The sequence below is a fragment of the Euleptes europaea genome, chromosome 11 (genome assembly GCF_029931775.1).
Source record: "Euleptes europaea isolate rEulEur1 chromosome 11, rEulEur1.hap1, whole genome shotgun sequence".
NCBI lineage: Eukaryota > Metazoa > Chordata > Lepidosauria > Squamata > Sphaerodactylidae > Euleptes > Euleptes europaea.
The window spans coordinates 49,728,482-49,741,726 of record NC_079322.1 but is presented as its reverse complement, the minus strand read 5'-3'; the positions used below and the strand labels follow the sequence as shown (position 1 = coordinate 49,741,726).

Here is a 13,245-nt window from a genome sequence, read left to right as displayed (position 1 = left end):
TTTTCTACAGTTGAAACTCTCTTTCCTCTTAAATCTTAGCATTAAGGAGAGTGAGGTGATTGATTTGAATCAGCATAGAGTAACCAATAGAGTTGTTGGTTTCTTCCAAATCAGAGTCTTAGCAACTTGTTTTGGAGACAAGATAGATTTGAGCACAGATGTGGTATCAGTGAGGGAGCAATCCAATAATTCCCCCCCCCCAATACACAATGCCTGGCACCAGTGCTCTGCCCTCAGATAGTAGGAATCATCTGCTGCTAATCTCTGTGGGATTTGGGAGGCATGGATAGAGGTGGATGGTTGTACCTGCCCCATTTACAGAGTCTTTCTCCTATGTTGCTTGATTCTCCCCTCCTTCCCAATTAATCTACATTCAGGCTATTTTATTAATATGGGCAAGGGTGTGCACGTTGCCTTAAAGATGTCATAATGAAAATTCAGTTTGTTTCTGAGAAGGAGAAAATAAATTTCTGCCTTCATGTTTTGTGTCTAATTCTGCATTTGTATGGAAGTGGTACAGATTCCATTTGAAGAAAACCACAAAACCAGCTGTGTGATTTTGCTGATGATTCTTTTGTTTGGGGGGCAGGAGGGGATTGGTTGTGTTTTGGGGGTTATGCATAAAATTAATGAGATGTAATTGGGTTGCTTTTTTTCTGAGGACTTTTTCCTGTTTTTCCACTGGAAATTTTCAGGGGAACATTGAAAATTTATTTATTTAATTCAATTATACCCACATTTCTGCCCCCTGGGGACCCAAAGTGACTTCCGTCATTCTGTTGTACTCTATGTTGTTCTTACAACAACCCTGTGTGGTAGGTTAGGCTGAGAGAGTCTGACTGGCCCAAGGTCATCCAGTGAGCTTCCATGGAACTAGTAGGGATTTGAACCTGGGTCTTCCAGATGCTAGTCATACTATATCATACCATGAAATATGTTCTTTTTTAGAATGAGTGAAATGCTTCTCAAGGCATTGTTTTTCACATTTAAAATGTATAGTATGAAACAGTCTGAGGTCTTTTTCAATTTTTCCAATAGATAAATTAAGGAATTTGGAGGGACACTGAAAGAAAAACCTACCTAGGGAATATTTTCCATATTTGTGTGAGAAAAATCTTGTCTTAAAAAGCATTTCACTCATCACAGATGTATGACATGGAAGAGTGGGGACTTTCTCAGTTTTTCTAATGGAAAAATTGGGAATTTAGGGGTGCATGGGGGCTCATAATGTTTACCACTTTAGAATGAGTGGAATGCATTTTAAGTTAGGGGTTTTCACACTCAAAATGTATAGCATGAAAGTCTGAGGACTTTTTCAATTTTTATGGCTCTAAAGGGCTTCTTACAGCTGCTTTACAAAAAGGGAAATGATCGAAATGAATAGTTGCCAGTAATCCATATGCAGATTTCAATGCCAGGGCATTAAATCAATTGCACGGGGTATATTACTTACTGTGAAATCTTGTGCATGCTTCTTCCTAATAAATGACTTGCAACAACCATTAACCAACATGTCTATCATCAGCAAAGTTAAGTTGTACATTTTCTCTTATGCAAAAAGCCTTTCCTATACCGGTACTTTTTTGATATTTTGTTTTGAATTTTTACATGGTTTGGCTGTTTAATTTTAAAAGGTTACTGACCACTGTCCTAAACTTTTCTTTTAAAAAGATGTTCAGCTTCTTCCGAAAAAGCCAGGATACTAAGAAGATACCAGTGACAGAAAAAGAAGCAGATGGATTTGTTCTTCTGGGTAAGTGACTGTAAGATAAAAAGAAACATGATTTTCTGGATATTTCACGTGGACATGAACCTTGTGAAATATCCAGAATATAATTTTGGAAGACATTTTGGGTTGAAAAGTAAGTGCAAACATTTAATAATGATTCAAAGATTTGTTTGGAAATATGGGCTGGAAATAGAAATGATCAGCTTTGGCATAACAATGGGGGTTACCGCACTTTGTATTCCCAGCGATGTATTAAGAGTTTGAAAATGTTGTAAAAAACATCGGTTTAAAAGGGTTTTTGGATACCACGGCTTACAAATGGTTAGAAGACGTCTTCACAGCTAAAGGGGCCAAACAAAGTGTTTTTTATAACGTTTTCAAACTCTTAATACATTGGTGGGAATACATAGAACTTGCGAACGGTATTTTTATAACGTTTTCAAACTCTTAATACATTGCTGGGAATACAAGTGCGGTAACCCCCTATATTGACTTCCTTGCTGCCACTCAGGAGCTTACCCTGGGTCACTTACAATAGCCATAACTATCTTGTTACATTTTTTGTCTCACCCTTTTTCTAAGTAGCTCAGAATGGTGTACATGATTCTCCCCTCTTCCTTTTTATCGTCACAGCAACCCTTCGAGGTAGTTCAGGCTGGAAAGGAGTGACTTGCCCAAGGTCACCCAGTGAACTCCAATAACGTGTAACCGAATACTTGATTTTGTATAGGCATGCAATCTGTGGCCCATCTTCACATGTGGCAAGGATTTAGGCTTTTCCTGGCATTGTGACACATTTAAGAAGAAAGGACAAAACTGAAATATAAAAGACGAGTGGGTTTTTTTTTTTTGTTCCTGATATTTTAAGAATTCATTAGAGTTATTTACTTAGGTAAATTTTTGCTTCTGAATAGATGACCAATGGAAGTGTATGTTAGTTATATATACTATTTTATTTGTTTCATATAATAAAATTGAAAAATACGACAAAGTACTTGGCCATGTTCCTACCTCTGTAGTTATTACAGATTGAGAACTGTAATGTTCTATATGGCCAGATACCATCGATGTTTTAAAAGGGTTCATTTTTTAAACATGACTTGATTATGAAATAGCATTTTCTGGGAGTAAACCCCCCCAGTCTGCTATTCAGTCCAAATGGGTTGTGACGCGACGTTCTTGCTATCTATTGCATTGTCCCTATTTGCATAGGGATTACTGTGGCTATTATGCCTTTCTGTGTTTTGATTGAGGTCTAGATATAGTACGGAATCTGCACTGAACGACAACTCAGTCACAGACTCAGGAGAGTAAACAGGGAGTATTCCACTACTTGATTGTTTCCATCTCTAATTTGCCCATTACATTATCTCCCTGAGGGATGACACTCTTCTTCTTCTTCTTCTTAAGTAATCATGGATGTTAGACTTTGTCAACTAGTAAGTTAGCAAGTTCTCAGAACTCTTTCTCATGAGAGTTTGTGGGCTGCGTCATGTCCCAACTCTCTGTGGAGTTTTCCTCTGGAGAGAAAATGGAATCTATTGCAATATGTCCCTGGGGAATGAAACAGTAGTATTTCTTGCTGCATGTTGTTTGTCAGTAAAAGTCATCTAGTACCTGAGTATGTGCGCTCAGGAGGGTGTGTTCTCATGTGCATCCCACTGGGTACGCTGTAGCTGATAATGCTGAAACTTTTAAGAACTACTCACTTAGCAGGAGAACCAGGAAACAAACTGATTCCCCATGTAGTTAAATGGGGGTTTAGCTTTTTCATTTGTGGCTTGTCTGTGTTTAGCTGTACCAGCTGCTATTCATATAGTTATGCTTGATAGCTGCAGCTGAGTAATAATTTTTAGTACATTATGGATTTTTAGTTTGCTAAAGGAGTCAGCGTTGGCTTTAACAGTGTTTTCTCTCCCTCTTCTTTTCCTGTGGAGTGCTCTGAATGTGACATTACTCTGCCTTATCAGTTAGCAAACTGAATGAGGGCTAGCCTGTGTGACACCTTATCCCTCCTGGAGGCTGCTTCTATCTGGCAATTCTCCACACCTTGGCTGCAATGTTTGGCATAGCTTCTCATATAGATCTTCCTGATTATGCAGAGAGTTTATGAAATTTTAAGTGCTTGCAGATTTTCAACATTATTTTTGTAAAGCCCCTAGTATTTTTTAGAATATGATAAAGCATAAAGTAAGATGTCTCTGTGAAGAACAGATTAAGAATATGATAGATTATTACTTTCAGTGCTGGATCCTTACAGGAATACCCAGCACTGATGCGGAAGGTCTTGGTGTAATCAGGAGAATCCCCTGGCAAGCCATGCTAGATGTCACAGCAGGTGTGTTGCCTTAACTGTGGTTAAAGAGTCCTTCTTTACCAGGACTCAAAACTGGTTGGGAAAGCTTGCTTAAGAGGTAACCTGGTTGCTATTGCATATTCCCTGAACTTTTGTCAGCTCTTGCTCTGTTCATGCAAGAATAGAGAAGGGATGATTTGGAGAGGAGCAGCAGAAAAGGGAGATAGCAAAGGTTCTTTCCTCAAACTCTGTCTCATTCACAGTTCTTTGGATTCAGGTCATGGGGTCAGTGTCTTTTAGTGAAAGCTAGGTCTTGTCCCCGCAAGTAAAGATGTAGAAAATAAGCATGTGGTTTCCTTGGAGATTCTTATTAACTGACTTTTCCCTTGACATGGGCATATCTTCTCTTTGACTTCCACATGCTGCACAGTCTCTTCTGCTCAGCAAATATACATGTCCTGCAATGTGTGCATGTATTTTCGTGTATTTAATGGAACATCATACACAATGAACCATTCCATGTAAAGCCTATTCAAAATCTGACTACGGTAGGTATTGTGGCTTCTTTGTATAATAGCTAAATCTTGGAAGTGAGCTTTTATATGGTTTTCTTTTTCTTGCCTATTTTGTGAATATCAGGATAAAAAAAACCCTCCATGTGTCAGATTACTGTAGTTTGAGTTCAGTGGGCAAGATGGATGAGGGAGACCAGAAAAACAATCCTCTCCAGTGTCGCTGATTTCTAGTCGCATAAGGAGATAATTGCTACCCCTTCATTCAGTGCAGAGTCTAAGTAATCCTCTTGGGTACTGGTTTTATACAAAAACAAAGTGCAGTATGCTTTTACATCATTAGATGGCATCTTCCTTCATGCTCATGTGCTTTTCTGCTGAACTGAATACACTGTTAATTATTAGGCTAACTAGTTTCCCAACTGCAGGTTTCAGGTTTGTAGAATACATATTTTAGAAGCCAACCTGCTACATAAACGCAATGTCTTTTTTAGTCAACTAATAAGTATAAAAATTGCTGTTTGTATTTCCTTCAAAAACAAGGTGGGTAAAGAGTCGCATAACACACAAGACAAAATTTGCATAGCGTACAAGAAAAAATAAATAACAGGATGTAACAATGCAGATAACTAGGAGTGTCAGCCTTATGTTGTATTAATACTGTTGAAAAATATACATAGGCTAACTAAGAGTACAATTGTGTTTTGGCTGAATGAGCTCAGTCAGCTTCTCGTATGCAGATTAAACGAATTAGGTTACAGAACAGTTGAACAGTTGAACGATTTTTTTGTTTTGTTTAAGCAGGTGTATTTCTTAAGAGTAGAATATGCTAAATGCTGCTTTCTCTAGACTTTGAATAGTGCTGTGTCTATATTTTGGCATTGCCCTTTGCAAACACAGTTGTCTGTTCCTTGAAATTCTGTTGATAGTCTCAGTATATCAAATAACTTGCAATACAGTATATACAGTGAGTGTAGCCTGTATGAAAGAACATTTGGATTATAATATTTGTATCTTACAGTTTGTTAACTATGTCCCTCTCTAATATAACATATAATTCAGCTGTTGGTAGACCTTTAGGGTTGGCTCCAGCAATCTTTGGATGTAAGAACTGCAGATCTTTCCTTGTTCCTCCCCACCCCCCACTCCCCGACAGTCTTTTCTGACCTTCAGAAAGCTGATTCTGGGGTTGCTGTACTCTCAGCCATGGGGCTAAAGGGAGCTGTACTGCAGTTGGGGAATGGTGTGAAATTGCTCTCTTCCGTCAATGCAGTTCCTCAGCACAGGCCCCTAAATAGTATGGCTTAGTGCTTGCAAATCTTGGAACCCTAGAAATCAGCTTTCCTGCAGTCAGAAAAGGACTGGGGAGAATGAGACACAGGAAAGTTCTACATCAGTCAGTGCCATCTAATGAACTGCTGGATCTAACCCATTATATGTTTTTAGATATAAAAGAGATTAGGGTTGGATTCTGCCAACTTTCCACTTCTTCTAGCAGCCCCCTTTGATTTCCTTAAAATCTGTACTGTTAGACATGAATAAAAAGCCACATGGAATAGGGGTTCCAGTGAACTGGAAGCTGGTGGGATCCTATCCTATGTGGTTTTAGATATATTGATGCCAGCCCTTGATGGGAAGTAATTAGTGCCATCTTCGTCAGGAGCCTGGGGGTAACTTTGGCTGGGAGAGGCAAATTACAAATGTTACTGGGTTGGCTCTTTTACCATCTTCATCGCGCTGTTCTCCACAACAAGCTGTTCCTGAGGGATAGAGGACCCTGAGGAATAAGGTGGGGTGTGTGGCCAATTTAGTCTGGTTCCAACCCAATAGAATAACAAAAAACAACATAAGAATTATCAATAAGAAACTCACTATAAAGCACCATATAGCAGCCTAAAACTATACTAATAAAAAAATCGCCGGGCTGGAAATAGACAAGCTAAAAAGATGGAACCATTCAGTTAAAAGCCATGTCCATTTTGGGGTCTAGTGTCTGAAGACTAGTAAGGTAGGCATCAGACTGGCCTTAAGAGGGAGGGCATTTAAAAGGTCCCTGTGCCTGGTCACTACCTTCCTCACCTCGGGGGACAGATAGGCTGTTAAGGCCACCTGGAAAGTCCCAATGGCCTAATGCTCAGGGGGCGCTCTTTGGAGCTGCCCCCCACACTGTAGGAGGTAGATGGGTGGGAGCTGGGAAGCGGGCAAGAACCAGCAGCCCTCACCCTGTGTGAGGCAAACAGAATGTTCTTCCCCCCCCCTTCCCCTATATTGGAGGGCAGGGTATTTTTTTGCCTCCCAGTTCCCCTTCTCAAGTGGAAGTAAACAGAGCAGAGCTTGCAGAGAAGATCTTAACTGGTGGTCTGGTCAGTAGGGAAGGAGTTGCGCTTCCTCTGCCCAAGATTGAAGCCACTTCGCTCAAAATGATAAAAGGCAAGTGCTTGGTAATGTAGCTACAGTTACTTAGGGTTCTCATTGTTACAGTGGCCTAGTCTGCCTTCTCTAGGGATGGCCGCAGCTGGTGAACTAGCCTAAGTTGGTAAAAATCTCTCCTGGCCTCCGCTGTTAACTCTTTATCCAGTGACAAAGATGAATTAGTGTCCAGAGCCACCTATCCTGTGGTCAGCTTTGCTCCCAACCTACAGTGCTTCTTCAGTTTTGTTCAAATTAAGATTTAATTCATCCAACCTTTTGTAGTTGGATTGAGTCAGGATGGCTACTGCGTCCTTAAGAATTATATCGAAAGGAGAAAGGTTTGGGAATCATCGACATATTGATGACACATCAGGTCTCCTGCTAACCTTTTCATATAGATGCACAATAGTTTACTTCAATTCATGTTCTTAAAATACTTGACATTTTTGCAATTCTGTCTTGGATATATCTAATAGTAAGCCACTAATTGTTGCTGAGAATGTCTCCCCTTCTCCCCCCCCCCCCCCATCATATCTGAAATGGCACTATTCCCTTTAGGGAAATTTTGGCTTTCCATACCAGCTGCCAAAACTATGGTCATTCACATCAAAGACTTCTATGAAAAGACATGTCCTCCCCCAGATTCTTCATCGTCAATGTCTGTAACAGTGAGTGCAGCTTTACTGTAGGAGGCTTTTTTTCCTCCTGCTGTTTCCCAGTCCTTAAAGATGGGCTAAGTAAAGAAACATGGGCAGTCCCCAAATGATACAAGTTTTCCTACATGTTGGTTTTATGCACTCATTATTCTTTCTGGTTTTGGCCAGTGAGTGTGCAATCATATCTGGTGTTTTTTTGTTTTTGTTTTTAGTTAGGCTTTGAATTGTATCCCAGCAACCTCTAGTTCAGTAGAGACTTTCAAATAACGATCCGGGTTGTGCTCAGATTTTTGGGAAAGGTATTCCGTGTGGCATTCAGATCAGTTTTGGTTTGATTCCGTAAGCTTTGAGTAAACATTTGGGTGCCAGTGATCGCTTAAAACCACAAGGTTAGTATTTGACCAGGATTTTAGGGAACACAACTGTGATGGATAAATGGGTGGGTAAGGTAGTCATGTACATAATGCAGATTTTCCTTACACGCAGTAATGTAGGCATATAAAATAATCCTTTAACCGAGAGCTTTATGTTAATTTGTGGTTTGAAAAGAATGCCAAACTTTATTTTTGGTCATATGTTTAGGAGACTTGAGGGTCAGGATAAAGGGAGATGTCTGCTTCTAGAGATGCCTCCTTGTTGGGAGGGGAAATTGTGTGGTTATAAATTATTCATAGCTGCACAAACCAATAATATTCAAGTTCTTTGTTGAGTATGACAGATGAAAAATAACAGTTAGACTGGCAGGTGAGAGAAAGTGGCCGCTAGTAGACTCGGGTGATAAGGTTTTGTATACCGTATATACTCGGGTATAAGCCGACCCGAGTATGAGCCGGCCCCCCAAATTTGAGGCCAGAAAAGGGAATTTCTTATTGACCCGCGTATAAGCTGAGGGTCAATAAGAAATTCCCTTTACCGGCAATGCTGCGCTCTAAAATGGCGGCCGCACGGGCCTGGCCCGGCCTGGAGGGGCCTCTTGCCGGCCCAGGAAGGCCGCTGCCGGCCGCAGGAAGCCGTGCCGGCGCGACGGCAGCCCGGCCTGGAGGGGCCTCCTGCCGACCCAGGAAGGCCGCTGCCGGCCGGGGAAAGGTGCGCGGGCCCGGCGGCAATGGCGGCGGTGACGGTGGTAAGTTCCCCCCTCCCCCCTCTACCGTATTGACCCGTGTATAAGCCGAGTTCAGCTTTTTCAGCCCTTTTTTTGGGCTGAAAAACTCGGCTTATACGCGAGTATATACGGCACCTTTTCTGATACTGACAGGAAAAGGGTCTAGAAATAAAGTAAGCAGACACTGTATGTTCAACTGGAGGTAGCTAGGGACTTTGATATTTTGTTTCAGTTCAATAACTGAAGTATTGGGCCTGCCAGATTCAGACCACAGAAAGTTTCCTCAGATTTGAATCATATCTTATTGATACGGTTCTAAATATATACCTTACCTTATGAATCTTTGCTTAACTCGCCCCATGCTGAGGTCCAGACTGCGCTTCTGAATAGACGGAATATTTTAAGAAGAAGAAGAGTTGGTTTTTATATGCCGACTTTCTTTACCACTTAAGGAAGAATCAAACCAGCTTACAATCACCTTCCCTTCCCCACAACAGAAACCGTGTGAGGTAGGTGGGGCTGAGAGAGCTCTAAGAGAGCTGTGACTAGCCCAAGGTCACCCAGCTGGCTTCATGTGGAGGAGCAGGTAAACAAATCCAGTTCACCAGATTAGCATCTGCCGCTCATGTGGAGGAGTGGGGAATCAAACCTGGTTCTCCAGATTAGAGTCCACTGCTCCAAACCACCGCTCTTAACCACTACACCACGCCTGTAAGATCAACCCAAAGAGCAGGTCTTAGCAGGTAGGTGATCCCAGAGTGGAATAGAAGTTTCCAGGAGAAGGTGCAGCTACAATATTGCAATGAAATAATGTAGAGGTCTCTTTAACCTTACAGTGGAATCTTCAGTTTTAAAAATTTAGTCTGACCTTGCACGGTGCCCTCATGGAACAGGCGTTGGCAGGATGAGACTTTTAACAAAGTCACCTTCTACTTCAAAGTTGTCATAGAGCTATGCTGTAAGTTCAGCCTGTTCTTTCACTGCTGAAAAGTGCTTGGCTTTGTGCAAGTCTCCTAGTGTGTTTGCCATGGTAGTATCAAGACTTTTGGGTCAGCCTTATCTGTTGTGACAAGTTCTGGACTTTCATTTTAGCAACAGTAATGATGCCTGTATGGATACTGTTAAATCTTCTTGAATGATCTCGGTCTTGTCCAGTGAGTCACCATATCATCCCATCTCTAGCTTCTAGTTCATTTTCCTCCTTAGGTCTTGACCAGCATCAAAGTTTTACTTGTATGGTGCAGATTTCTTCCGGCACAAAAATCTGCTGGCCAGATTTAAATTTAGATTTAGTAATGCCCAGCAAATCTATTTAGTGAAAGGGTAAAGAGTGGTTTGTTACGTTGAGGATCTTTTTGAGGTCAAATGCAAACAGAAGGAAGTTTAACTTCTGATTGTGTTCTTGTTCACCCCCTCTAGTATCTGTTAATACTTAGTATTTATATAGTGCTTTCAGTGTTCAAAGCACTTAATGTGCATGGTCTTATCATCTCTGCAACAATCTTTATAAGGTATAGGAGTATAAGTATTATCCGTATTGCAGATGGGGGGTTAAGGTTAAGAAGAATTGGTTTGCCTAAGGCCGCCTATGAGTTTGACAGAGGCATGACTTGAGTGAGGGACCCTCCTGGGTCACCACTTAGTGTGCCGCGAGCACTCTCAGATTTATGCATGTACGTATAAGTAACAATCAGCTATTGCCCCTCTTTGTGGCTTCTGAAGATAACAAGATATAAATGTATGTTGGGAATATTCCTATTTTAAGGATTTTACTTAAAGCTCTTGAGAGTCACTTCCATGAGTATGTTCATAAAGTCAGAAAGATTTATATATGTGTCTGCTTTGCAGTCAAGCAGGCTAAGGGCCTTTTCACAAAAAATCCAATGCAACTCATGGCTGGGCAGAGGTCCCCATTGTGCCCAGGTTGTTTTTCAGATGACCTGTTGTTGGCTTGGGCATATGACACCAGGGCTTATCTAACTGTGCAGTCAACTGTAAAACTACATTGAATTAGTTAAGAGAGGGGCTTTGTGAATTTTGGGTAGTGGGAATTGATGGGTGGCTTTCTGTACCTATTTCTAATTTCCAAGTGGGTAAGCATATAAATCTTTCTCATGTTTCCATTTTGCTTGTAGGCAGTTTCTTTGGTAACAACCTGATACGATGAAGACAAGGAAAGAAAGCTGCATATTGGGTTGCAAGAGATATATAACTAGTTTGAACATTGAGAGAATTCGCCTTCACATTTAAAAATGAAAACTGAGCTTCATATCATGTCTAAACTTATTTTTAGCAAAATAACCTGAAGTAGTGTTGCCAACTGAGATCCTCCTATAAGGGTCAATTAGAAAATTATGAATGGGTCTAAATTAATAAGCCTTAAGATATCTTGTAAGTCTTGGGCCAGTTTAACATCCATCCACTCTTTGCCCATCCTTCCTTAATCTTGTGTGTGTGTGTTATATGTATGCAAATAAGTAGCTTGGAAACAGAGCAATTGGATCTGGTCTATAGGACAAGATAATGTTGGACATAGATGCACATTGATACAAATAGGCTGCTCTAAAATACAAAGTGGAAAAATAAACGTTGTGTGAAATGCAATGTAAAGCACAAATGAAACATAATTAGCAAAGGACAGTAAAAAATGCAGTTTGTTCTGAATAGTAACAGACTGTTAATTTCTCACAAGAGGAAAACAGTCCATTGGTGTTTTTTTTGTAGTGGCCCCACAGCTGACAAATTGCTTAACTCTGAAGATTACAAGAGTCAGAATCTTAGTCATTGGAAAGGAGCTCTGAAGACTTCTTTTTTATATAACTCTTTTAGTACCTAATATATGAATTCAGTTTATTCTGTTGGCCACAATATTGTCCTCATTTATTTTTTGTTTACTGTTGTTGTTGTTTTTAATATTGTCTCCTTTATTCTTCTCTCTTTCCCTCTCAAGCCAAAGACTTGCCTTATCTGCCCCGATACATTTATGTCCTACACATGCTAAATAAATGCAAAATATCTGTGCTACGTAGCAGCAAAACAAACAGAAAAAGTACATATTGTTTCATCTCCTTTTTCACCAAGCTATTAGGCCTTCCTGGACGATCTGTTGCAGCTAGGCAAAGACAACTTGAGCACGTACTACAAAAAGATTTAAATAAAGAGATGGGAAGTGTGTATATTTGATTCCTTCAAACATAAAACGTCACTGCTTTTTTCTCGAGGATTGGTAGTGAGCCCTAGTCCAGTAGAAAAGAAACTGTGCTTTAGTAGTGTTCTTGCATTCTCTTCTTAACTTTGCCTGGGGGAAAAGGTTAAACCACTATACTAGGCCTTCTGCTGGTCAACTATTCCAACAGTGAGTACTTTTCCTGCTGTTAAGCTTTCAACTCATTAGTTTAGCTCCAAGTGCCCTGTTCCACCAAGAGTCTTACTCCATTTAGGGAAGCCTTCTTTCAAAGAAAATCACTCCGAAAAAGAGAATCTTTTGGATCCGACCTGTTGTATCAGATCTTTCTTTCAGTGGCTCTGTTTCCTCTTTCTGTGCAGTTGCTAATCTTGGAAGGTTTTCCTGTATTTTCCTTTTCCTTAAATTACACCAAGATGTACAAAAGTAATTCAGCAGAAGTAGAAAACGTGCCAATCTCTGAGAACATTCTCCCTGACATGAGTTTGCGTCTAGACAGAACTAATCAAAACAAATTTGATAATTATTAGCTACATAAGTTTCTAAAGTAGCATGAAAATTTATTTCCACTCCATATGTACAGTTTACATGCTAGGACTTTGTGTATGTGTCCTTAGTAAAATTTCAGTGAAAGTAACCCATGTCTAGAAGTATTTTGTTTTTAGTTCCTCGGTATTTTAGTGTGTAGTTGAAATAAGTAATGGTCTTGAGTTTTGGTTAGTTAATAACTGCAGGACTAAAAGAGTCTGATAACCACTTTATTATAGAAACCTAATTGGAGATGTTTTCCTATTGACTTTCTGGATCCAAAAGTGTGAGTTCGATATTGCGTATTTCCCATTTTAAGTAAGTCTTCCTTTCAAAACGGACACCTTAATTGTCAGGAGACTCAATAACTATTACATCCAAGTTCTGATTGGCTTTCAAGAGTATGGCAGCAGTCCTCATTCTGTTCCTGTACCTCAGTTTTCTATATGACAGTCTTATAACTCCTCCTTGTTGCTATTATACCTGGAAACAGACCTTCTTCTGAACCTGAAATAATTGTGTGTGTGTGTGTGTGTATATATAAGAGAGATAATATTTGGTCTCCTAATGTTTGAATCTTGGAAAGGCTGTAGTTAATAATGCATACTTTGCAAGAGCTAATCACTGGGATCCATTGAACATCACAACTACTTCTGCATGCCTAAGGATACTATAGGCTTATGATTCTCAAAAAGGAGCCCCCTGTGCCAAATTCCTAGTCACATTAGAAATTTGTGGGACTTTCAGAAGCAGTTTCTGATTTTATATTTTGGGGAGGGCTGGTGCTCAATGAGAAGAAATCAGAAATCTTGCTATACATGTCAGA

At 40.2% G+C, this 13,245-nt stretch overlaps 1 protein-coding gene across 1 annotated transcript in view; it reads left to right on the top strand.

The window, feature by feature from the left end:
* The window catches only part of UMAD1 (UBAP1-MVB12-associated (UMA) domain containing 1), a 42,248-nt gene that overhangs the window by 5,057 nt on the left and 23,946 nt on the right, over positions 1–13,245 (top strand). The window contains exon 2 of the mRNA XM_056857822.1: positions 1,672–1,753. Coding sequence (XP_056713800.1) covers positions 1,672–1,753 — 82 coding nt within the window. The remainder of the gene's footprint in view (positions 1–1,671; positions 1,754–13,245) is intronic.